We start from the raw sequence: 26,717 nt of genomic DNA on the forward strand, positions 1-26,717 counted from the left end.
TTAGTAGCTTTGTGGATCTGGTGTGTAATTATTGGCAGAGAACTAATTTTAACATCTGCTGTTACTATCTGTAGGTAGATGTACTATAAAGTAACACAACGGTCTCTTATGATCAAATCCATACTGAAAGTCTATATTTAATTATTTTTAGCCAATAAGTTCCTATTTTGCGGTTGTAAGCTAAGTGCTGTGTAAACCATTTTAAAAGATTTATTTTACCAACGAAAAGAAGCAGAAAAGGCGCACTGAGGTGCAGAATATACATTTATATGTGATAACACAGTCCCACGATGGGACTAAACATAACATCAATAGCAATGTAACAATAAATGAACTTACAACTGACTAAAAGGTGCGAGTAGATGACCGGGGGACCTGGAAGGGTAGCTGCAGGAGCAGATGAACCAGGTTCGGACACGAGGAGCTCCCTCAGCTGTGCGTTCCTCTCTTCTACCGCTCTGCCGCTCCACCAATGGTGACCCACGTAGCAGCCCCTCGTGACCTCAGATCTGCAGTTCATTTCAAACACACGGGACCGCGCGAGCGCGGATACCCTCAGATATTGGCTTTAATTTACACGTTCCAGATTTTAAGCAAAACTAAACAGAAATCTTCATTCACATCAGTTTAGCCCAACGACCTGAAACGCCGCTTCCATGCTGACTTGCCGTAATGCTTTCTGCTTCTGAATACCGCGATAACACAAATGTCAGACCGCAGGGTCATGGCAAATCGTCCCATTTGGCAGTGATTTTATCGGAGCTCCCATAATGAGCCCCAGTGCCCATACACCCCCGAGCAGCGACTTCTGCCTCAAAATTAGGCGTAAGTAAGAATCCTGAAGGAGCCGCAAGCGCTGAGCTTTGCTGAGCAGCGAATGTGTCAAGAGACTGAATACCCTCAATATACAAAGCTGCTGTAACTGTCTGATTACTGAGTTACTGCGTATTCCCGAAGGAGGACTGTTCAGTGGGAGACTGTTCAATATGCAGGAACAAGTTTTTGGGTGGGGATGCTGTAAATGCGTAATCAATAATATACATACATTACCATAACGTAAACATTTATAAACCCAGGGGGGACTGCAACCCCCCAACACCCACTCCCCTCGTTCCAGCCCCTTTGCATCTACCCTTTGCTTGGGAAGATTTAAGCCTCATTCTGATGAATGGAGCCTATTTCTGTCTGCTAAGTTGCTCGGCAAATGGTCTGCTATCCACTTGAATACCAGAGGGCTCAGTGAGGGATTGCTTTGCATATTACAGATATATGGCATTGCAATGCCTTGCTGGCACTTACGGGATTAACATAGAAGCACAAGATCCTCTGCTTTCTGAGGCAGCCCCTCTCACCTCACAAAAAATAAACATTTTGTAAACAACCTAATAGTGTCATTGGCTTCCTCAACAGGTGTAACTGTGCTTAGCAGCAAGACTTTTTCTGTTGTGTAGCATTAGATAATAGTTGGGGTTGGGTGGGGGGGAGGGGGGTGTTCAGCATCCACCGGATCCAGACCCGCCGCCTTCCTCTTCACTGGACAGGGAGGACGAGCTGTCCCTGTCTGAGTCCCCCAGCCCGGAGCAGCCCCCACTCTCTTCCCCCGCAACACTGACGTCGCTGAAGGCCTTTTCTGCCAGCGGTGACGTCACTTCCGTCACCATGCAGTCCATTCACTGCCAGGGAATTTTTCTCATGTGGTGGGTGTGCTCAAAGAAGATTCACTTCAAAAGAGCTTTATTCCTATCCGTTTATAAGGCTCGGCATAAAAGCACAGACTTCTCACTAGATATGTTCACTGGTGGCAAACCGTAAAGTTACTCAGTGCTTTTTCCCTTGGTAGCTCTCCCTCCTATGCTGGGGAGGTACCCTATGCTCTCACTCCTATGCTGGGGCGGTACCCTATGCTCTCACTCCTATGCTGGGGAGGTACCTATGCTCTCACTCCTATGCTGGGGAGGTACCCTATGCTCTCACTCCTATGCCGAGGAGGTACCTATGCTCTCACTCCTATGCTGGGGAGGTACCCTATGCTCTCACTCCTATGCCGGGGAGGTACCTATGCTCTCACTCCTATGCTGGGGAGGTACCTATGCTCTCACTCCTATGCTGGGGAGGTACCCTATGCTCTCACTCCTATGCTGGGGAGGTACCCTATGCTCTCACTCCTATGCTGGGGAGGTACCCTATGCCGGGGAGGTACCTATGCTCTCACTCCTATGCTGGGGAGGTACCTATGCTCTCACTCCTATGCTGGGGAGGTACCCTATGCTCTCACTCCTATGCTGAGGAGGTACCTATGCTCTCACTCCTATGCTGGGGAGGTACCTATGCTCTCACTCCTATGCCGGGGAGGTACCCTATGCTCTCAATCCTATGCTGGGGAGGTACGTATGCTCTCACTCCTATGCTGGGGAGGTACCCTATGCTCTCACTCCTATGAAGGGGAGGTACCCTATGCTCTCACTCCTATGCTGGGGAGGTACCTATGCTCTCACTACTATGCTGGGGAGGTACCTATGCTCTCACTCCTATGCTGGGGAGGTACCCTATGCTCTCACTCCTATGCTGGGGAGGTACCCTATGCTCTCACTCCTATGCTGGGGAGGTACCTATGCTCTCACTCCTATGCTGGGGAGGTACCCTATGCTCTCACTCCTATGCTGGGGAGGTACCCTATGCTCTCGCTCCTATGCTGCGGAGGTACCCTATGCTCTCACTCCTATGCTGGGGAGGTACCTATGCTCTCACTCCTATGCTGGGGAGGTACCTATGCTCTCACTCCTATGCTGGGGAGGTACCTATGCTCTCACTCCTATGCTGGGGAGGTACCTATGCTTGTTTCCCTTAGTATTGGTTAGTGTCACGGTTGTGCTCGCCACAAACCTGGGTCGGACCGCGTGGCTGAGGTGGGGTTGTAAAAGCACCGACCTTAGACCGCGCAGGCTTATCCGGATTGCGCAGTTCGTAGTCGTACGTAGCAGGGTCGGGGCTGGAGAAGGCAGCATCATCAGTGGATAAGCCATGGTCAGGACTGGAGAGATCAGGGTAAACGTTATTCAAGCAGGAGTTCGGCAACAGGTAATCAGAAGTTCCCCGCTTCAGCTTAGGAGCGTGAGCGCGGGTTCTGCGCATGCGGCGACCATGGCCCTGGTCTCAGGAAGGGATAGGCAGACCGGAGTGGACATACCGCCAGGCAGCACTGGTAAACCAGTGCTTCAGCGCAAGAGTCCAGAGCGGGCCTGTGCAAGGAGAGAGAGAGCTACAGACCTCAGGACTCGTAGACTGGCCTCTGCTAAGGGTAGTGCAGCAGATCACAGGAAACAGGGAGAGGTGCTCCGCTTCAGCACAGGAACCAGGACACGGCCTCTGCTATGGAGAATGAGCAGCAGGCCCCAGGAACCAGTAGATAGGCTCTGCTGAGAAAGGACAGCAAGCCTCAAGAAACAGGGAGCTGAAGTCAACACTGGAGAGACCTCCGCTTCAGCACAGGAACCAGGACACAACCTCTGCAATGGAGAATGAGCAGTAGGCCCCAGGTACCAGTAGATAGGCTCTGCTGTGGAAGGATAGCAGACCTCAGGAAACAGGGAGCTGAAGTAAACATGGAGAGTACTCCGCTTCAGCACAGGAGACAGGAACAGGCTGCTGCGTGAGACTAGCAGCCGGCCTCAGGAAACAGGGAGCTGAAGTTAACATGGAGAGTACTCCGCTTCAGCACAGGAGACAGGAACAGACCTGTGCATGAACTAGGGAATAGAACTTTGAGAGATTAGTACACAACAGAGCCAAGCCTTAGGGCTTGTGGCAGAACACTTGTGACAACCAGGAAGGGTTATGCTCGGCAGGGAAGCATTGTGGGAAAGGTGTCTTTAAAGGTCAGTGAACCAATAGCAGAAGGGGCGTGTGACAGCATAGCTTTAATGAGTGAACCCAGGGTGGAGCTGCAGTAAATATCAGGAGCAGTGTTCCAGGGCTGCACAGGTCTGTAAGGCAAGGCAAACAGTAAACTAAGGTGCGGATCCGTTACAGTTAGATTGGCAATCTCCTGCATAGCGTAAATAATTACCAATCTCCCGTTAGTATTGGTTAGATTGATAATTATTTACGCTATGCAGGAGATTGCCAATCTCAAGTGGGCCCCCGTTGGGACTTCTCTGATTTCTGGGATCAGAATCCCATTACTGTGTACTGCATACCTGGTCCATGCATATTGGATCAGGAGATTACTTAGGATCTTCCGGGTGGGACTAATCCGATTGTGTTTGTACTCTGAGAACTTCTTCTAAGCACATGCTTCCTCCTCTTCCCACATCAGAACAATCTTGGGCCATTATTATAGGCCCTAACTATGTTCCTTAACTGAAAATAATAAACAGGGACCGGACCTAGTATTTCAGGAATATACAGAAACATATTTACAGGACTCACAGTGAGACCCTCACCCAGAATTTAGAGGAATCTGTTTCTAGAACATTGGGTGGAGCTATATATACCCTACTATCTCCCTATGGTGACATCACTGATCACAAGACATACAAGGTGGTGGCGATCCCTTCTACCCAGTCATCCTACATCACATGATGGGAAGGGGCAATACCAAAGTCATCCCACCCGATTAACCCATTAATTCCATTAACCCCTTACATTAATTAGTAGTCCCCAGGGGGGGATACAAAAATAATACTTGTAGGTGTCTGATTTTTGTAAAAAATAACACTGATCTGAGAAAGGACAGGTAGCACAGGGTAGGTTATACTCTGCTCTTTCTTATTAAGTTTCTGGGTCTATGCTCGTGAAATCTGTATTCTGCATTTGTATTGCACCTTGTATTTTTTTCGAATAGACTAGAAGTTATTTTTACTGTCGCCAGTTTTGTATGTTGGGACATTAATAAAGTTATGCTGGGTAAAAAAAAGGGACAAAAACCCTCCACTGTACATTGAACAGTAAATAAAAATACCACTTGCTAAGCAATAATGGGGAAAGACAGGGTTGCAGATCTGCCTGGGACAAGCTCCACAAGTGGTATTTTTGTTTACTGTATGTTGGCACCACACTCCTAGCCTGTGAAACTATAGTATAATGCCAACCTCTAGTGACACTTCCATAGCATGTGCCATCTGCCTTCAAGGCTGCACATGTCGAAGAATGGGTGAAAGGGCAATTTACCAGAGACCTTAGTCCTAGATTGACTAGTTGGATACACGCAATAAAACAAAGGGATTTAAACTATAGGGCAACCTGCCAAATTCCTGCTCCTGAGGGATCCAGACAGTGTTATAGGTTGCAGTTTTTCTCTTTTATTAGATTGGTTGGTCAGGATGGGCAGTGCCCAAACTCTTATATACTGCAGATCTGAGGAGCCAGTTGCATTGTTGCTGTGGGAGGAAACGGTGTCACCATGCTTCTGAAAACCCCAAGGCTTCTGCTTGATGTGGTGGCCAATCACCTCTTCATCTCTGCCCTTTGCTGCCTGGTAGCCACTTTCCTAGTGCTGAGATGGATGGATCGGAGACGTTTGAAACAGAAACTGGGACGTGCCAAGGTGCACAGACTACATGCCCTGGACCTCATGGAAAAGGCAGTGCTACAGTACAAGAAGCAGGTATGGATCCTCTCTACATTAGGATCCTACCTGTTGAGAAAGGAGGGTTCTGATTAAAGCAAGCCCAGGAGTAATAATTGGCTTCCATTAACAATTCCTATAGTGTCATATATTTGATATAAATAGTTGTTGAAAACTACTGTAAAGGAGGAAAATGCAGCAAACTAATACCACTAGTTTAAAAATGTATTTGTATACTGACAGCTAACAAGTTGCTTTCTCACATATCTAAAACAGAAAAGGTACGTTAAATGGGTTACAATAAAATATGGTATTTGTCCTCCAAGAACTTTATGTTTCAAGTAAAATATTGTTACCTTGCTTATATTAATTTTCAGTGTTTAGTATTTTGATGCACATCTGAAAGGCTAAAGAACCTCAGATTTGTTTTGTTTTTTAATAACTTCATTTTTAGCGGGGGGAGGAAATAATAATGGTTACATAGTGATACATATCAAGGTAAAATCCACATCAGGGAATACAGTAGCGGAATCAGAAAGAAATATCATATTTGTTTATATACATCATCAAATTATCCACTTTAACTATATCTTTAGCTTAGATATAGTGGACCTTTGTGGACCTTTTTACTTCTGATGCTTCACATTTTTTAGATGAGTAGAAAGAAAGAAAAGAATATGAGGATGGGGGGGGGGGAGTGGGGTTAGGGTTTAGAACAAGGCTATGGTTACAGGAATAATAACTACATATTACACACATTTGGTCACACAAGTGCACTTTGGTTTTCATCATAGCAGTTTCTTTAAAGTGTGGTGGCTAGGTTAGCTATACGGGTGGCACCTGAGTACTGAAGCCAGGGGCCGCAGGCTTTTTCATTGAGGCTATATCCCAAATGTTGTTGTCAATGAGAGAAACTGCTGCCACGCCCTACATTCTGCTACCCCTAGGCAACAGCCTAGTTCGCCTAATGGTTAAACCAGCCCTGTCTCAGAGCCGGTAGTAAAGGTGTTGGTTTTTACCATACAGACCTGCGGGTGACAGTCTATCTGATCTTGGGTAGGCCATTCCCAGGGTGTGTTCGACAACAAAATATATCTCAGTGGGGGGCTATGTATAAAGACAATTTCCCACCACAAACTTTAGCATCATATGTCATTATTCCTTTTCTTATAATTGCACACAATTTCTTATTCTTTGTATGGTGCGTGCCATGTGTATATATATATATGGTAAAACCTATCCTGCTTCATTTTTGCATAGCCAGTATAACCAACCCCACACTGATGAGACCAATTAAGGTCGAAACGGCTGTCTGTGGGTGGGTTTACTGGCTATGCATCTTAACCCAGGCAGTGCTCAAAGCTGTGACCATGCAGCAAGCTTAAGCCTATAGGGAACCATGTGAATGGTTTTGAAGCAAAAGGTGGCACTGTGTGTTCATTTGCATGTCATTTCCCAGAATCCCATGCTGCAGTGGAAGCACTGTATGCTGGGTGATAATGGTGATAGGCAGGGTTGCAGACCTGCTAAGACATGCAAATGAGCATACAGTAATATTTCCATTTGCTATTTGCTTTGCTGTGGAGGGTTTTTGTCACTTTTTTTACCCACCATAACTTAACTAAGTATATATATATATATATATATATATATATATATATATATATATATATATATATATATATATATATATATATATATATATATATATGTATGTATGTATGTAGAGGTATCAGTACCGTGTTAGCCAAGCTTCAATAATCAAAAAATAAATAGATGATACCGTTCTGTGGCTAACGAAATGCTTTTATTTGTGTGAGCTTTCGAGATACACTGATCTCTTCTTCCGGCGATGTTACAATGAATGAAGCAAGCAAAAGGTATACTTAACAACAGTGTCTATATAGTGTCGATATATATATATACTAGCTGAGAGACCCGGCGTTGCCCGGGATGTAAATGCGTAATAGGTCGTATTATTTATAAATTGTGGAACAATAGGTGAGTATTTGTTGTAAAGGTTGGATAATAATGTTGAAAAGAAAGATGGAAGAAAATGTAATACGATGTTGTATAAAAATGGTTTATTGTAAACACACCACAGTACAATGTATATTTTGGTGACATAAGTGATGTAAAAATGTGAGGCGTGTGTCCTGCTAGGGTGTGAGGCGGCGGGTGTGTGGCGAGTGCGGGTGACAGCTGGTCAGTGATATTGTTGCGTAGGGGCAGGATGCGCCAGGTGTGTGTCGAGTGTGTGGGGTGGGTGAGAGGCGGCGGGTGTGTGTCGAGTGTGTGGGGTGGGTGAGAGGCGGCGAGTGTGTGTCGAGTGTGGCAGGTCTGTTTAGTGCGTGCGGCGGCTGTGTGGCGCAGGGATGTGAGCGGTGGGCGGGTGAAAGGCAGAAGTGCGGGTGGGCGAAAGGCAGAGGCGGGAGGGCGGACGAAAGGCGTTGAAGGAGGGGAGGTGAGGTCGGAGGGGTGGTGGGGGGTGGTGAAGGGGGGCGGAGGGGAGGTCGGAGGGGAGGTGAGGATGGGTGGTGAGGGGGGGTGGTGGGGGATGGTGAGGGGAGGTGAAGGGGAGGCGGAGGGGAGGTGAAGGGGAGGTGAAGGGGGGGTGACGGGAGGTGGAGGGGGTTGCCGGGAGGTGAAGGGAGGGGGGGGGGTGACGGGAGGTGAAGGGAGGGGGGGGGGGGTGACAGGAGGCGAAGGGGGGGGGTGACAGGAGGTGAAGGGAGGAAGGGAAGGGGGAGGTGGAGGAGAGGAAGGGGGAAGAGGGAGGTGAGGGAGAGGAAGGGGGAAGAGGGAGGTGAGGGAGGAGAAGGGGGGAGAGGGGGAGGTGGGGGAAAGGGTGAAGGGGGGGAGGTAAGGGTGAAGGGGGGGAGGGGTGAAGGGGGAAAGGGGGTAAAGGTGGGGGAGGGGAAAAGGGGGGAAAGGTGGGGGAGGAGGGAAAGGGGGGAAAGAGGGGTGGAGGGGGGGGGAGAGAGGGGGGATGGGTAAAGGGGGAGGTGGAGGAGGGGAAGTGAGGAGGGTAAGGGGGAGGTGAGGAGGGTAAGGGGGGAGGTGGAGGAGGGGAAGGGGGGGGAGGTGGAGGAGGGGAAGGGGGGAGATGGAGGAGGGGAAGGGGGGAGATGGAGGAGGGGAAGTGGGAGATGGAGGAGGGGAATGGGGGAGGTGGTGGGAAGGGGGGAAGAGGGGGGAGGTGGTGGGAAGGGGGGAAGAGGGGGGAGGTGGTGGGAAGGAGGGGGGAGGTGGTGGGAAGGAGGGGGGAGGTGGTGGGAAGGGGGGAGGTGGTGGGAAGGGGGGAGGAGGGGGGTGGTGGGAAGGGGGGAGGAGGGGAGAGGTGAGAAGGGGGGGAGGTGGTGGGAAGGGGGGGAGGTGGTGGGAAGGGGGGGGAGGTGGGAAGGGGGGGGAGGTGGTGGAAAGGGGGGGGGTGGGAAGAGGGGGGAGGTGGTGGGAAGGGGGGGAGGTGGTGGGAAGGGGGGAGGTGGTGGGAGGTTGTAAGGGGGAGTGAAGGGAAGGTGAAGGTGGGGTGGAGGGGAGGTGAAGGGGGGGGTGGAGGGGAGGTGAAGGGGGGGGGTGGAGGGGAGGTGAAGGGGGGGGTGGAGGGGAGGTGAAGGGGGGGGGGTGGAGGGGAGGTTAAGGGGGGGGTGGAGGGGAGGTGAAGGGGGGGTGGAGGGGAGGTGAAGGGGGGGGTGGAGGGGAGGGGATGTGGAAGGGAGGGGAAGTGTAGTGAGGGGTGGGTGAGGGGAGGTGGAGGGGATGTGGAAGGGAGGGGAAGTGTAGTGAGGGGTGGGTGAGGGGAGGGGAAGGCCGCTCACTTACCCGTCCGGCAGCTCCCACGTGGATCTGAGGCGGGAGGCAGCGTGTTGTGGCCGCTCCCCCGCTGAGTGTAGCGGCGCCGGGGGGGGGGGTGGAGGGGAAGTGAGTGAGGGGAGGTGATCACTCCGCTCCCCCGCTGAGTGTAGCGGCGCCGGGGGGGGGGGGGGTGGAGAGGAAGTGAGTGAGGGGAAGTGAGTGAGGGGAGGTGATCACTCCGCTCCCCCGCTGAGTGTAGCGGCACCGGGGGGGGTGGAGGGGAAGTGAGTGAGGGGAGGTGATCACTCCGCTCCCCCGCTGACTGTAGCGGCGCCGGGGGGGGTGGAGGGGAAGTGAGTGAGGGGAGGTGATCACTCCGCTCCCCCGCTGACTGTAGCGGCGCCGGGGGGGGGGGGGGGTGGAGGGGAAGTGAGTGAGGGGAGGTGATCACTCCGCTCCCCCGCTGACTGTAGCGGCGCCGGGGGGGTGGAGGGGAAGTGAGTGGGGGGAGGTGAAGGGGGGTGAGGGGACGTGAAGACCGCTCAGTCACCCGTCCGGATGCTCACTCACCCGTCCGGCAGCCTCAGGCCAATGAGAGGTGTGGGGGGCGGGCCAAGGGTGTGGTGTGAGTGTGTGAGCCCAATGAGAGGTGTGCGGGGGCGGGCAGCCCAAGGGACCAATGAGATTGCCGCTAGGGACACCGGACATCCAGGCAGGCAAACATACAGTGCTTTCACTAATATAGTATAAGATATATATATATATATATATATATATATATATATATATATATATATATATATATATGTATACGTATTAAGAGTTAGTTGCATTTGTCTTTTACGCCAAGAAAAAGTTATTGAACAATTCTGACGAATTAAAAGTGGCGCATAATTGTAATAAATTATTTAATATAATTTGCATATGTGCACCCCCGACAACATAACTAATTGGTTTTATAAGTTGGCAGAACACTTTATACATGTTTCCTTGTACAATATTCTAAAAATAAAGTCATGAATTAAGTAGAAATAGCTGTGTTAGTCCAGTTGCGATAGTCAGCGGCGGTGTTCGAAATCCGCCGCCCCGTGGCACTTACATATGCTGGCCGCCTCCTCCTTCCGATTCACAGTGTCCAATAACGCCACAGATGTCACCAAAATGACGTCACACGATGTCTAGTTGCCATGGTAACACGACATCATAAAGTAATTCGACACCACAACATCACGTTGCCATGGCAACGAGGCACCGTGTCACATCACTTTGGTGATGTCTGTGGCGTCATTTGACGCTGCGAATCAGACAGAGGAGGAGGGCGACAGGAAGGAGACAACAAGGAGGCGCCTGGCATACGTAAGTGCCTTCCCATCAGGCCCGAGTGCGTGGCAAATGTATATGGGGGCAGACATTTTTGTCTCCTCCAAATTTTGCCGTCCTGGGCCTCACGGAAAATCTGCCACTGGCGATAGTCCAAGTAAATGAGTACTTCAGTATTAGGTGATAACTTTTTTATTTGAACTCACAAGTGATATTAGAAGACAAGCTTTTGAGTGTTCTCCTCTCTTCCTCGAGTTAAGCAGTTCTGATTTACAACGACAGATGTGGAAAGAAAGAGACAACCAGTAGTCACGTGGACCACTGACTGGAACGCTATGGATGGCCCTTCACACCAACGTGAATGCGGTATCCGTGTGAGCCCGGAAACTGGCTTGTACGCCAACCTTCTTCACTTATTTTAAGGGGGAGGTGTAATGGAAATTTCTGTCTGTGATAAACTTGTGGATTCTTTGGAAATCAGTATTGCTTGAGCTGAGGAATAGAGAGAACTCTCAAAACCTTGTCTTGTAATATCAATTGTTAGTCCAACTAAAAAAGGTATCACCTAAGGCCTCGTCCATAGTGAAGCCATGGCACGGCGACGTTGCGCGCGCCAAATCATCATGCAATGGCCTCCATTGTTTCAAACAGTTGTATATCTTGTTAGCTCAGTTTCGTAATGTGCCTCTTATTGAGATGTCTTGCCTCTGTGTGGTATCCAATCATCCATATATACGCTTACACATCCTGCACGGAGAACAGTGCATGTGTCTTGTAATTATTACTTGCTGTGTTATTTATGTTTGGATTACATTTTTCTGTCTTGCAGATAAGCCCCATACCAAAAGGATGAGCACAATTTCCCCTAAGTCCGTTGCTACAGTACCATGCTTTGCATTTTAATACCTGCAGAATTAGCAGGATATAGTTTAGCAGCTGTCTACACAGATTGTCCTGTTCCTGTGATGCAGCCTACTGTATGCACTCTTTCTGAGTTCAGATTGTAACTCTCTCAGTACCAGGCAGACCTGGAATGTACGCCCGTTTGTTTCCAAGCTCTTTGAACGCCGTGCGAACGTTTGCATTTTCAGTTTTCTGAATTACCCTCATCCCACAGACCCTCTCTATTCAGTTGTACTTGCCAGAGTAGCAAATGGCCTCCAGGCTGCCACCTCCCTCCTCATTCTACTCAACCTCATAGTGACGTGACTTACTGTAAACCTTATGCAGAAAGTTCACCTCTCCTGAGTCTACCTGAAACATGTTGATCCTATTGTTACTATATCATTGTAACAGTTTTTTGAATAATTATGTTTATAACACACTGGGTTTTCAGTGACCGTAGGTGGGCAGAATGCTTTTCTCTTTGGCCTCGATTCAACATGTTGTGAAGCCATTTCCCAGTGCTGGGGAAGAGTTGCGCTCCCTTTATATGCATGGCACCAAGATCTTCTCCAGAGCAGGAAAGTGACTTTAGAGTATATTTAATAAGTGCTTTTGTTTTCACCTCCTTGAAACGTAACTTTCCACACATCCTTATAGAAGAACTTTTTTAAGTGGCTTCCCAAAAAGGAATTGCACAGTACTTCAACATCCATGTGTTCTATCAAAGAACCTCTCCTGTTTGCTTCTTTCAGCATGCAGATGTTGATCCTGGGCAAATACTTTCCCTGTCCCTGTCAGAGTTGGTGGAACAGCTGAACAAAGGCCGTTTAACTCCAGAAAATGTCCTGTATGCCTACATGGAAAAGGTAAGATCGGGACATGTTCAATTTAGTTTAATGTTATCAGCTGGATAGCCTGGTGAATTTGTTCTTGAAAAAAAAAAATAGGCAAATTTCACCTGGTTTGGAGAGACAGTGAGAGACCGTGAGAGACTGACTCAAATTGATTAAGTGTCTCCAGTTTTATACATACCGTATCCTCTCACACATCTCTCGAAATAAATCTGGGATAAATGCCTGTGCTGTAAAAGGAGCACCCTCGAGGTGCCTGACTGGGAGATATGCTAATGGTCTATTCTCTGATTTCAAGGCTATGGAAGTCAACAAAGATCTGAATTGTGTGACTGATTTTCTGCCGGACTGTGAGGCTCAGCTCCAGGAGCTGAAGAAGCAGAAGGAGAAAGGGCTGCTCTATGGCGTTCCTATCAGCCTGAAGGACCATGTCGGATACAAGGTTGCTGTTTTTTTACTTCCACTTGTGTGTATTGAGTCTGACATCAAGCATGTTCTAGTAATGCCCAAATTGCCATGATCATATGTGCGGCAAACAACACCTCCTTTACCTCATTACATTGTCCTGTGCAAAATTGGGTCGAAACAATAGAATCTCAGTGAATGCAACAATATCTTTTCCATTGATAAATCTGGTGCAATTCTTTGGGACCGCTATCTCCCCAGTTTTTTATTATTATTTATTTTGCATTTATTTAACCTAAATAGATCAATAAATCAATAAAGGCAAGTGTGTTGTGTTCCTATCCAGTAGAAAATAGGTTAACATTCTCAAGAACTGGAAGAAGTGTGTTGTATTTGTAGCACATGTAGTGCTAGCGCTGCCTGTAATATGACATTCATTAGAATACTACACATTTTGTCCTGACATCCTTAGCATGTTCTCAGTAGTTGTTGACTTGCTCAGCAGCAAATAGCAAAGGGAGAGAGAGAGTGACGTGTATTCTGTTAGAGGTGTGCGCAGAAGTACACAGATATACACCTGACCATGTGCGTTTCTAATGCATAGATGCTTAGTATTATATTGATTACCTCTTCATTGTGTTTTACTTTCTTGCCTATCAATCCTATTTAATATTAATATCAGATTCTTTTACTCTTGGTTGAGAGTAACATTACCTAGGCTGCAAGGGAAATATTAGAGTTTTCACATTGAATGTGTATTATATAGTATTTATCCTATTTTATTCCTTTTTCATTATTGACGCATTTAATACTTTTATTATATTGAGAAGCGCAGTTCTGAAATTTGTCTTGTATATTTCTATTTAATAGTCACTATCCAATTATTTGTATTTCTATTTGTCTGAATCCTTCTACTGAAAAAGCACTTGGCTGGTTGTATATAAAATAAATAAACATAACTAATAGTTGCCTTTAACTATAATAATAATAATATGTTCTTGTATAGCGCTGCTAATTATACGCAGCGCTTTACAGAGACATTTTGCAGGCACAGGTCCCTGCCCCGTAGAGCTTACAATCTATGGTTTTGCTGCCTGAGGCACAAGAAGATAAAGTGACTTGCCCAAGGTCACAAGGAGCTGACACCGGGAATTGAACCAGGCTCGTGCTTCAAACTCTCAGTGCCAGTCAGTGTCTTTACTCACTGAGCCACTCCCTCTACCTTTGAGAGAAGATAGCTGACCACCTGCCTGAGAGATGTAGTTCTTTTAAAATGGGCAAAATGAATGCAGGTTCTGATAACTTTTAATGGACCAACATGAAAGTTCATCATAAATATACAGTAGATGTGTAGACCTCGCAAGTCTCTTTTTCAGATGCACATGTCACTGACAATAGATCTATAGCAGTACATCTGGACACTTAAGATCTCAATAGCTCATGTTCAAGCAGCATAACAGACTGCACTGTTTTAATAAATAAATAAAAATGTAATTACAGGTTGGAAACAGGGGGCCTCTGGAACTGAACTGTGTTAATTTCAGCTCCGGGGACCCCCTGCTTCCAGAGATACTTACCTCCGTAGTGTGCCGGTATCTCTGTGAAGTTTAAATGTCCCGATCACGCTGGCCAATGGGAAGCCGCAACAGATGACGTCATGGCTTCCTATTGGCCCGCGTGACATTTAAAGGTGCCATTTCATTAGGCACACAGTTACCTACCTGCATAGATACCAGCACAGCTACGGAGGTAACTATCTATGGAAATGGTGGGTCCCCGGAGCTGAAATTAATACAGTTCAGCTCTGGAGACCCCCTGCTTCAAACCTGTAATTAAAAAAAATTCAAACGTAATGCAGCCTTTTCTGCTGCTTGCAACTGTGTATGAAGAACTCTCACCACACGCAGTGGGCTCAGTATAAATGAAGGAGTTTATTTACTGACTTGTACCTCAGTGGCAAGACTGGTGTAAAACCAGGGGGAAATAATTGGATCATAGTTACCAAAGGACAAACTCCAGTGGCTTTCAATGGGATTTCTTTTCTTTGATTAACGTGGTACTGTTTCCTGCAAGGGTTTTGCTGCAGTTGTGCAGTCAGGAGACTTTAGTGAATAGACCCCTGAATGAGACATATCATTGAACGTTTTATTCCTGTTACTTCCATGGGTTATCACCTGCTTCCCCACCTCTTCTCCCCCGCAGGGTCACGATTCTCACTGTGGACTCGTACACTTCCTCGGGATTCTGGAGGCGGAGGACAGCGTCCTTGTCCAGGTTTTGAAGAAACAGGGAGCTATTCCCTTTGTGAAAACCAACATCCCACAGTCCATGATAAAGTAACGCTTTCATTTTCTTTTCTCACAAAACGTTACCCTGCCCACGGTCTTATTCACTAATGGTCACCCTGCATTTGACCCTCTTGTGCCAGGGGTAGCTTTGCAATGCTGTGCTTGCTCCACTGGCAAGGAAGGAGTTAATTTGCTTGTAAAATACACAGGTCCGGAAACCCGAGTGACTAGATGTGTGACACAAATGATGTGGTAATTGAAGAAATTCTTAGTATCCTGTTGGGTTTGGTCTTACCTTGCATCATTGTTTTATTTTTGAGGTAAAGTAAAAAATCTGGTTTCCCATTGACCCATCAGAGAAAAATCTGTGGGTAATCCTCCCTGACATCACGGTCACCAGGCAGAACTGGGCAGGGTTTACCTTCTAAGGCCATAGTAATCTCAAGGGGGGTTACATTTGTGATGATCAAATTATCATTGTCAGATTACTGTTGTCATTGTGGCAAAGCAGGAGCTTGAAAAGGTGGAATTAAATGCGACAATGCTCATGTGTTCTTTTGATCCCTCTTAGCTTTGACTGCAGCAATTCCATCTACGGGCAGACCCTGAACCCCTACAATCACAAGAAGACGTGCGGTGGGTCCAGTGGGGGAGAGGCTGCCCTGATCTCAGGCGGCGGCTCAATCCTGGGGGTGGGCAGTGATGTCATAGGAAGCATCCGAATGCCATCCAGCTTCTGCGGTATCTGTGGCATCAAACCCACAGGCCACAGAATGAGGTTTGTTTCAATCTATGCTTCCTGGTAAGGACACAGTAACTATTTGTCTACCCTAGGGGCGGCCAACGCCAGTCCTCAAGAGCCACCACTAACAGGTCAGGTTTTCAGGATAGCCCTGCTTCAGCACAGGTGGCTCAATCAGTGGCTCGGTCAGAATGACTGAGCCATCTTGATTGCGATCCTCGGTTATCTGCCGGAATCCATCCCGCACACCGCCGTCGGATTGCGAATCTAATGTTAATCCGCGGCGGTGAGTGTCGGATAATCCGTTCTGACATTGGATAATGCGTTCCGCGGAATGCATTATCCAGGGACGAATAATCAGTTCAACGGATAACAGACCCGACAGATGGCGAGGATTTTAATGACCTAACGTAGCTGCCTTAATGACACTTGACATACGGTTTGGACTTGCGTGGTCTCTTGAGTGAATACTGCAGTCTTTTCAGTCAATATCACCAATTACCACTTAAAAAGCCCAGTCTTTCACCTTGAATGACTAGACCCTATTAGACTGTTACACCAAGTGCACCTATACAAAATCCTGTTTAATGGGGTTGAGTCCCACTACACTGCTTAGATTACACAACCTGCTGTAAGAGACTTACAGTACTTTCTATTGGCAATTGTATTTACTTTTATATAGGATTTACATTGACTTGTTTAGCTAATGCCTCCATGTTTCTTTGTATAGTGCTGAGTACAGAGGCAGTGTTGTATCATTATCCTCATCATAATCTCTTTCTATTTCTCTTCCAGCACTCTGGGATTTGCTTCACCAGTCAGTGGAATGAAATCAGGTTTGTCATTCTTATGACTTGGACACATTTTGGCCCATATTTGCTAAGCAGTTTTTGCCATAAGACACCTTCTGGCACTAAGTGGCACCTTGCAACCTATTGACGTGAATGGCCTGTAAGGTGCCTTAACAGATGACGGCTTAGTAAATATTGCCCTTTGTGTTAAAATGCTTCAGAATAACTAAAAGCAATATGACAGTAGAAATATGAAATCTGGTTGCACAGGTGATAGCTTCAAAAGATCAGTGAGATTGTTCTGACTCAAGGTGTAAAAATGATTTGTTGTGTACTCTTAGCCGTGATGATGCCTGGACCAATGGCGAGAGATGTTGACAGCCTGGCGCTGTTTATGAAAGCTGTTCTGTGTGATGACATGTTCCAGCTGGACCCCACTGTCCCTCCTATCCCATTCAAAGATGAGGTATGGATTCCACTGACCTGAAGGGTTTCAGTATTCTCAGAAATTCTGCTATGATAGAAATCCTGTATACGTTGAACACCAGTCTCTAACAATGCCAACATCGGACTCAAGGGAGTAGGATGCAAGTTTTATTCCAGAGCCACATGGTGTATGATGGAATAACACTGCTTCGTGGACGTGTTCTGCTCTATTGATGTCACTTTGCTAATTAGTGTATTCCATGGACTGGAAGATGTTCCCATACTGGACAGTAAGCGCAGGGGGGAGGCACCTTCCATTCCAGTACAAACATAGTTTGGGTTGCTAAGGAAATTATTTACACTGGTTTAGTATATAGCTGTAAAGCAGCTGGTTTAAATGACAGTGGAAAATGGTAACCAGAGCTATTATATAACAATGCAGCTTCCTTAACTAACATCATCATGTTTATAGATGGGTTAGTTGGCTACGTCAGCGAGAAACATTTTGAAAAATGTAATCGGCTTCGTTAGAAAAAAAGAATCGCCCTTAAAGCAACATTATTTCTTATGTGTTTTCTGTGAAAAGTGAATATGTTGCTATTCCCTCTGGGTCTCATGTAATTCTAGTGTTAGCTGGTAACTATTTTTCTTCTGCTTACATCTTTTCTAATGATGGCGGCATTATCAGTTTGTATAAAACATAGAAACCACAAGGCCTTGGAGCCTGCGAGGAAGCTCCATCTCCCTCCCCGCAACTTACATATAAATAAATAAACACACAACGTAGGTCTGGAGGTACGAAGGCCGCGGCTTTATCCACACAAATAATAAACCCTGGTAGGTGCCAACCCTGCCAGCGTGCTCTCCCCCCGGGTAAAGGCCGATGGCACCACAACCATGGCCCGCAAGACCCACCAAACTGGGCGCTCACCGGCCCGACCGTTTAGCGAGACCCCAGGGCATCACGCACAAATGCCACACTTGCCACCCTCAGCCACCACAGGGCTTCTCTGCACCATAGAGCCCCCACTGGCAAGGTTAACGCGCACTTACCTTACCCAACAGCCGCTGCGATGAAGGCAACACATGCCTAGGGAGGGCCACCTCAGCCATGCCAGACATCAAAGTCTTTCCTTCAGTTTCTTCCTTTTTTGGGGGGGAAAGGGGACATCAAAATACAAAACAATAATATAACCATACAACCATCGTGGTATCAAGCATAACAACGGGACGGGTGGGTGGGAACTTCTCGTCAGGGAGTGGACTGCTTTCCCAACCCTGCCCTCCTTTGAATCTCCCAGCCCCGCCCCCTCTCATGAATCGGTGAGAAGGGGGAGGGGGAGAGGTAGACAGCGTGCGGACCATCCACGTCAAAGCTGTGGAAAGGGGGGCAGGTGTGGAGGGAAAGGGGAGTCTAACCTCGGTGGTCAGGTGTCCCATCTCCAAGAGGCTCCAGGCTGCTTATTGTATTGTTTCTTCCTACTGTTTGTCAGTCTATTATTTTCTCTATCCGTATCCCACCCTGTCCCAGTCAGAGAGCTAATACAGATAAAGGGAGGAGGCTTTGTCTGTGCAAACTCTTCTTGAACATCTTCTATAAAGATATGATAGCGCCAATCTGCCAATATAGGGACTGCCCCTTTAACCTACTTAACATTTGAAACTGGCACTGCAATTAGGTCACTTTCGTCCAAGGAGGGACTGCTGCTTTAAATAGGATTCACAGTGTATCGGCATTGGAACGGGGACACTAAAGGAAATGCCATCAAGGCAGTTTGTTACTATTTGCTACTTAATGATGTGAGAATACTGCTAAATAATAGGATACTATATTTCCAGGTTTATAAGAGCGCCAAGCCTCTGACGATTGGGGTTTATGACACCGATGGCTACTTTCTGCCCTCACCCAGCATGAGAAGAGCTATTCAAGAAACAAAAAATCTCCTAGAAGAGGCTGGCCACAAGGTGTGTTTTCTGGTTTGACCGTCTTCACCTGACTTATGACTTTCAGAGTGACTCGGATACAGGGCAGAATTCATACCTAGTCCTAAATGAAGGAATGGGGAGCCCAGTTGTAGTACACAGACCGACAAACCATTGACAAGAGTTTACCAAGTACATGAACACATTCAGTACTGACCGGGCCGGCAATGTATTGATGTCCAATGGCCGGCTGACCCCTTCAGGACCGATGGGGTTAACCGAGGGGTTCTCAACTCCAGTCCTCAAGACCCCCCCACAGGTCAGGTTTCTCAAGATAACCCTGTTTCAGCACAGGTGGCACAGTCGAAGACTGGGCCACTGGTTGAGCCACCTGTGCTGAAGCAGGGATATCCTGAGAAACTTGACCTGTTGGGGGGTCTTGAGGACTGGAGTTGAGAACCCCTCAGTTAAAGGGTTTAATTAAATTGATCCAAAACAGTTTTTAAATACCTTCAGATTAGATTTCATACAGATGTCTGAAACTGCCTCCGCTCAATAAAGAATTTTTCAACCGTTTTGCAAAAATCTCATAATTACAAATTAAATTAAACCCTCCACCCCTCCAACACACACACACACACACACACACACACACACACACACACACACACACACACACACACACACACACACACACACACACACACACACACACACACACACACATCTAATGTATATGCAGGAAATTATCACCTTTTTTTCTTAATCTGCGCTACAAGGAAGATTTTCCTGAAATGTTTTTGTAAATTAGCAAGGGGAGGTAAATCTTACTGACTTTCTTAATATGCGGGGTGGATCCTGACTTTCACCTATACATATCCTGTGAACAGCCATATATGTACCCTGTGTTCAGTACCCCTTTTATTTTTCGCCATATCTTGCAGAAAAATCACAGCATTTTCATCACAGCAGATTATTACATTTCTGAATCAATCCGGGACGCCTTTCCACATTGTACAACGCACTGAACTTCTCAGTGAAGACTTCTAGTTAATAAAGCAACTGGCTGTTTTACTAGAGCCTATGGGACTCATTCTGTAAGCTCCGTTAGCGCTTAACTGTGCGATCTGCACAGAAACTTGAATGGGGCTTTCTGTGCAGAACGCACGGTAAAGCACTAACAGAGCTTACAGAATAAGCCCCTATGAGTCACAGTGACAGTTTTAAACAAAGATTGAGACTCAAAAGAGCCGACATGAGGACAAGATTTGCTTTGCTTGTATTTGAGGTTATAATTTTTTTCTACCACATATGTTTTAATATTGTGAATATTGTAATTAATAAAATAATTGTAGAATGGCAGGATTTGTGATACCTGTGAATATTTTGCACATCTCTAAACTACACATCCTCTATTTTATTCAAGTGTGTCAAGTAAATAAAAGTAACAGAAAGGTTTGCAACAGGTGAAGCCCCCGATAGAGGGGGCAGCAGTACACGAGGACCGAGCAGACGGAGTTCGGGATTGTTGGATCCATACTCTATACACCATTTTCTTTTGTGTCCATCTTTCTTTCAACAGCTGATCCCGTTCTCCCCGCCTCGAATAGAATATGCCCTCAATGAGCTTTGTATAAGAGGATTCTTTGCCGACGGAGCATCTACCCTGGTGGACAAATTGTACGTTAATGTCCCACCTTAACCATGGTTATCCGGACACATTCCCCTTACCTTGTGACCACGCTCCTATTTGTCAGATTATGCAGCTGGTTGCAATGTTGGAGAAATATTGATTTCCCTGTGTTTTGGCTGATTTCATAGTACTGCGCTGTTTAGTTCAGAAGTCAGGGCCCGGCCTAGAGAGGATAACGTGATCAGCCAAGTAATTATGAGACTTTTGAACAATTCGTGCGTCATACCTGAGTATTTTTTATTGATTGTCTTGGTGGACATATTATCTGCCCAGAATAATATTTTTATGTTTTTAACTTGTTTATTAATGTCCTTGAGGTTGGCATCGAGAGCAAAGTCTCCAGCTTTACTGATGACACTAAATTGTGTAAGGTAGTAGAATCAGAGCAGGATGTAATTTCTCTCCAGAAGCACTTGGAGAGACTGGATACTTGGGCAGGTAAATGGCAGATGAGGTTAAATACAGATAAATGTAAGGTTATGCATTTGGGAAACAAAAATAAATAGGCGACTTACAAATTAAATGGGGATAAATTAAGGGAATCCGTGATGGAGAAGGATTTAGGAGTGCTTGTAGACAGCAGACTTAGCAATAGTGCCAAAAGTCAAGCAGTAGCTGAAAGGCAAACAAGATCTTATCTTGCATTAAACAGGCAATGGATGGAAGGGAAGTAAACATAATTATGCCCCTTTACAAGGTATTAGTAAGACCACACCTTGAATATGGAATACAATTTTGGGCAATTCCAAGGTGCGGGGAAACAGTTTCAGGCGAGGAGAATCCTATTTGTGCAGCCAACACAACATAGACAAACAATTTCTTCAAAGTACAGGTCCATACAGGACGTGAAACGTTGTCTTCCGACTGTTCTCGGCTGTCACATTAAATGTAGAATTGCATTATGAACTTGTGAGCAGAGCTCCACTTTGTATCTCTGTCTTTTTTTTTTTTCAATTTATTTTTATTGTTTTAGAGAGACATAACAAATATATAGTCTTGGAATACATATGATGTTTTAACAGTGTCACTTGTCCATACAACAAAGAGCATTAACAGTTCGTCATCTGAAATAAAATAATTGATATAACACGCGTCTCTCATGAGCTTTACAAAGGAAAGAGAAGAACATAGAAAAGAAGAAAAAGAAGGGTGGGAGGGGTGGAAGGGGGGGGGGGTAGGACGAGCCCATTTGTCTGGTATTTCTGTATTTATTTATATGGGGTCCCTAGTTTCCTGGCCATATTTCCCAAATTTTGTGAAATTTGTCAGTTTTCTGGTTCAACTGTGCTGTGAGGAGCTCCATCATCTTTATTTCCCTTAGTCTCCGTAAGACAGTCTGCCTAGAAGGCGCATTTACCTTTTTCCAGGCAGCCGCAATAACACAGCGGGCAGCTGTCATTACATGAGTGATCATCTTACTTTCTGCCGTTCCTAATTCATCTATTGGTTTGGCCAGCACCATGGTCAGCGGTTCCACCTCAACCTCCACCCCCAAGTACTCTCTGATCAATCTTTGTATCATGACCCAGAATACCTGAATTTTTGGCCAAGTATCTCTGTCTTAGAGGAGACCGTACTTTGAAGAAATTGTTTGTACAATGTTGGGCACCACTCCTTAGAAAAGACATTGTGGAACTAGAGAAAGTGCAAAGAGACACAAAATTAATAAAGGGGGTGGATAATCTGACTTAAGAGGCTAGCTAAATTAGATTTGTTTACATTTGAAAAGAGGCATCTAAGATGGGATATGATAACTATATACAAATATATTTGGGGACAGTAAAAGAACTATTCATCCCAAGGGCAGTACAAAGGACTCGGGGCCATCCCTTAAGGTTGGAGGAAAGAAGATTTCCCCAGCAACAAAGGAAATGGTTCTTTACAGTAAGGGCAGTTAAAATGTGGAATTCATAACCCATGGAGACTGTGATGGCAGATACAATAGATATGTTAAAAAAGGTTGGATATCTTTTTAGAAAGGAAAGGTATACAGGGATATACTGTATCAAATAAGTAAACATGGAAAGGATGTTGATCCAGGGAGTAAACTGATTGCCAATTTTTGGAGCCAGGGTGGAATTTATTTTTCCTCTTATGAGCTATAATTGGATGATATTTCACTGGGGGTTTTTTGTGCCTTCCTCTGGATCAATATACTGATATAGGATAAAGTATCTGTAGTCTAAATTTAGCACAGGTTGAATGGACGTATGTCTTTTATTCAACCTCATCTACTATGTAACTATATCATCAGGCAGATACACTCACAGGTAATAATGAGGGAAAAGCCTAGATAAATAGCCCCCTACTGTGTTCCATAGCTGGGAACTTTCCTTTATATATTATATGCTGCTGTGTATTATCACTGCTTTGGCCGCAAGCTCCCATGTGTCCTGCCTCACTTGTGTCTGTTCTCTTTAATTGCAGCAACGCTGACATTGTTGATCCCAATTTAAAATCCCAGATCCTGCTGTATAAAATCCCGATCTTTGTGAAGAAGATTGTGTCTTTCTTCTTGAGGCCTGTGGTAAGTGCGGCTTGTACTCATTCATTCTGCACTCTATTGGAAATTAAGTATATTCACTAGAGATGTGCAGATTTGTGTCTGAAGTTCACGAATCAGGAAATAAAATGGTCATTTATGTCTGCAAAAATCTCTATAAAAATGTAGAGCTTCGCAAAAATACTCTGCCAAACATTAAAAGTCAACGTGAACACGTGGCTCTTTATATACCGTCATTTAAAGCAATTTTTACTCAATTGTGGCAAGGGGTGTTAAGAAGCCATGTTCTACTCCCTCCTCCCAGCTATAGCTGTTCTGTGATCAGCTCCTCACTCTGCAGCCCGCATCCTCCGCTCTCCTCCTACCCGCCCAAGCCTGTCTCTATCTGAAAAGAGACAGATGGGCCGCCGATTGGGGGGGGGGAGGGAGAGCAGACCCCCCAAGACCACAGGCCCCCAAGAGCACGGGCCCCCGGGCTTTACCTGGGCTATAGCTAAACACCTGCCTACAATTCAATTATAGTCCTTTGCAGGCATCCCTGGCAGGGAAAGTGCCTTCCCAGAAACAATGTAGCAAGTTTTTCATGTTGTTTACTGTCATTGCTCCTATTCCTGTTTATGCTGTAAGTCTCCAGAAGCACCTGCTTGTATTTTGAGGTCTTTATGGTGGATAAAAATATATGCGGTTTCCTCCCGTGGGAAATAAGGACTTTACTGCCCATTAGTTCATGTAATGAAGGAGAAAATGAAAACCACATAGACGCGGAGTTATGTTTGCTGTTCTGATTGCATCTTAAAGTAACAATATGTCAAGTTGGGGTTGGAAGGGAAATGACAACAGCTGCTGTCACCTTTAGCGGCACGGGACATATTTACTAAACACTGCTATGCCGTAAGACACTTTCCATTTCAGGAAGACACCTTGCAGCACATCCACTTACAGGGGCGGGCAGCCTTGTCCACCTCCAAGCTCAAATCTTGCCAGTTATCCCCCTTTTACTTGAATGGGCTGACGGTGTCTATCAGCTCAGTAAGGCTGCGGCTCCAGTGTTAGCTGCTGCACGCGCTAAGACGTGCGCGGCGGGAAAAAGATCTCTATGCTGCCGGGCCCAGTAGCCGCCTGCACGCGCATGGAGAGATCGCGATGCACGACCACATTTAGTAAAGACAAGATTTTTGTCTTTTTTAGTGGTGACGGAACGCAGTCCACGTCATGGTGGAGGTTCAGCCATTGAGGGCGAATCAGCAGCGTGACGCCATGGCCGTGCCCCCGCAACGCCCGCCCGTGTCGCCATCTGCAGCTCAACCACAGACAGCAGATTGCGGCTTTCACACGTGCAAGCGCCACCAGGTGCGCGTGTAGCAGCTAACACTGGGGCTGTAGCCTTAGGTGTATTATGGCATCGCACGGCTGGGTGTAGGAAATTCCTATCATACCCAGCACCAGGTACCTACTGATTTTTGTGCAGAATTTGAAGTGTGGCATCCTCCGGAGGTGAACCGTACTAACCGCTTCCTGAGATACTTTAGTTTTTGGTGTTTTCTCTCCATTTAGGGAAATAAAAATGGCCGCCAAAACTTGGGGGTCAATAGGAAGCTGCAACTTCATGGGAGTATGACATTGCGGCTTCCTATCAGACGACCGTGGCGGCCATCTTTAAAAGTCCCAAGAAGAACACAGGCAAATAAACTGGTAAATATCAGGGGGTCTCCTGAGCTAAAGGTCGAGCGGTTCATCTCCGGGAGATCCTCTGGTTCCAATTCTGCAAAGAAATCAATAGGTAAAACGCGCCGGGTTGTTGCTTTAAAGTGCTGCCCTTTATTACTGCCCACTGGGATTCTCACTGAAAATGTTGTTTCATCTTAGTTTCCACGGATTGCAAATAATATGAATGCGCACTGTGGAGTGAGGTAAGAGTCAGACCCTGCCATGAAATGCACATAACGTAGCCCATTTGCTGCCACATATTACGTGCAATTAGTTATCCGGGAGCTTTGAGCTTTGTTTTTCTGCCCTTTTAAATGTTGTGTTTGCTTACCGTTTAATAACTTTATTGCGGGCCGGGGGAGCATGAATTTTCCAGTGGTCAAAATATAATCCTACTAGTGCAGGGGTGGGCTACTCCAGTCCTCAAAGACCACCAACAGGTCAGGTTTTCAGGATATCCCTGCTTCAGCACAGGTGGCTAAGTTGAATACTGAGCCACTGATTGAGCCCTCTGTACTGAAGCACGGACTGATTAAGCCACCTGTGCTTTATCTCCATGTGCCTTGGGCACCAAAATATAGATTGTAAGCTCCACTGGGCAGGGCCTGTGCCTGCTAAATATCTCTGTAAAGCATTACGTAAAACTAGTAGCACTATACAAGAACATGTTATTTGGAGGATTACCTGACTGTATGTCAGGAGAGGACATCCGGAAATACAATGGGATTTGTATAAATAAATAGAAGGGTATTGGTGGGCCCTGGGACACATGCCACCCTTTGGGGTGTCATCTGTAGCCCCAGCTCACTCTCACTTTCTCCCCAATTTAGAGGCCGTGCAGATGTGCCACTCCTGTGCTGATTAAATACAGTACTGCCCGGTCCTGTGTGATAAATACAGTACTGCCCGCTCCTCTCCTGCGCTGATAAATACAGTAATGCCCGCTCCTCTCCTGCACTGATAAATACAGTACTGCCATCTCCTCTCCTGCACTGATAAATACAGTACTGCCATCTCCTCTCCTGCACTGATATATACAGTACTGCCCCGCTCCTCTCCTGCGCTGATATATACAGTACTGCCCCGCTCCACTCCTGCACTGATAAATACAGTACTGCCATCTCCTCTCCTGCACTGATAAATACAGTACTGCCCGCTCCTCTCCTGCGCTGATAAATACAGTACTGCCATCTCCTCTCCTGCACTGATAAATACAGTACTGCCCGCTCCTCTCCTGTGCTGATAAATACAGTACTGCCCGCTCCTCCCCAGTGCTGATAAATACAGTACTGCCCGCTCCTCTCCTACGCTGCTAAATACAGTACTGCCCGCTCCTCTCCTGCGCTGATAAATACAGTACTGCCCGCTCCTCTCCTGTGTTGATAAATACAGTACTGCCTGCTCCTCTCCTGTGCTGATAAATACAGTACTGCCCGCTCCTCTCCTGCGCTGATAAATACAGTACTGCCCGCTCCTCTCCTGTGCTGATAAATACAGTACTGCCCGCTCCTCTCCTGCGCTGATAAATACAGTACTGCCCGCTCCTCTCCTGCGCTGATAAATACAGTACTGCCCGCTCCTCTCCTGCGCTGATAAATACAGTACTGCCCGCTCCTCTCCTGCGCTGATAAATACAGTACTGCCCGCTCCTCTCCTGTGCTGATAAATACTGCACTGCCCACTCCTCTCCTGTACTAATCACAAGCTCCCAGTGTAAGAGAGGAGTAGAACAGTATTCACCAGCGCGCCTGCATTAAGCAGCTGATTGGAGTGGGCAAGGAGAAGCTCCTAACCATGGCTGCAGCATGACTTCTGCCTGTGC

General features: G+C 46.5%; 1 protein-coding gene across 3 annotated transcripts in view; it reads left to right on the forward strand.

Annotated features, from left to right (window-relative positions):
- Positions 1-26,717, forward strand: part of LOC142503669 (vitamin D3 hydroxylase-associated protein-like) — a 34,740-nt gene that overhangs the window by 4,284 nt on the left and 3,739 nt on the right. For 2 of the 3 annotated variants that reach the window (XM_075616243.1, XM_075616245.1), the window contains exons 2-11: positions 12,319-12,432; positions 12,716-12,859; positions 15,025-15,158; positions 15,682-15,888; positions 16,648-16,688; positions 16,985-17,109; positions 18,909-19,034; positions 20,575-20,672; positions 23,113-23,212; positions 25,055-25,098. In XM_075616243.1, coding sequence (XP_075472358.1) covers positions 12,319-12,432; positions 12,716-12,859; positions 15,025-15,158; positions 15,682-15,888; positions 16,648-16,688; positions 16,985-17,109; positions 18,909-19,034; positions 20,575-20,672; positions 23,113-23,212; positions 25,055-25,098 — 1,133 coding nt within the window. Of the gene's footprint in view, positions 1-5,366; positions 5,606-12,318; positions 12,433-12,715; positions 12,860-15,024; positions 15,159-15,681; positions 15,889-16,647; positions 16,689-16,984; positions 17,110-18,908; positions 19,035-20,574; positions 20,673-23,112; positions 23,213-25,054; positions 25,099-26,717 lie in introns of those variants that run through there. The other variant, XM_075616244.1, reaches the window with a different exon arrangement.

The sequence above is a fragment of the Ascaphus truei genome, chromosome 10, assembly GCF_040206685.1.
Source record: "Ascaphus truei isolate aAscTru1 chromosome 10, aAscTru1.hap1, whole genome shotgun sequence".
NCBI classification, from domain to species: domain Eukaryota; kingdom Metazoa; phylum Chordata; class Amphibia; order Anura; family Ascaphidae; genus Ascaphus; species Ascaphus truei.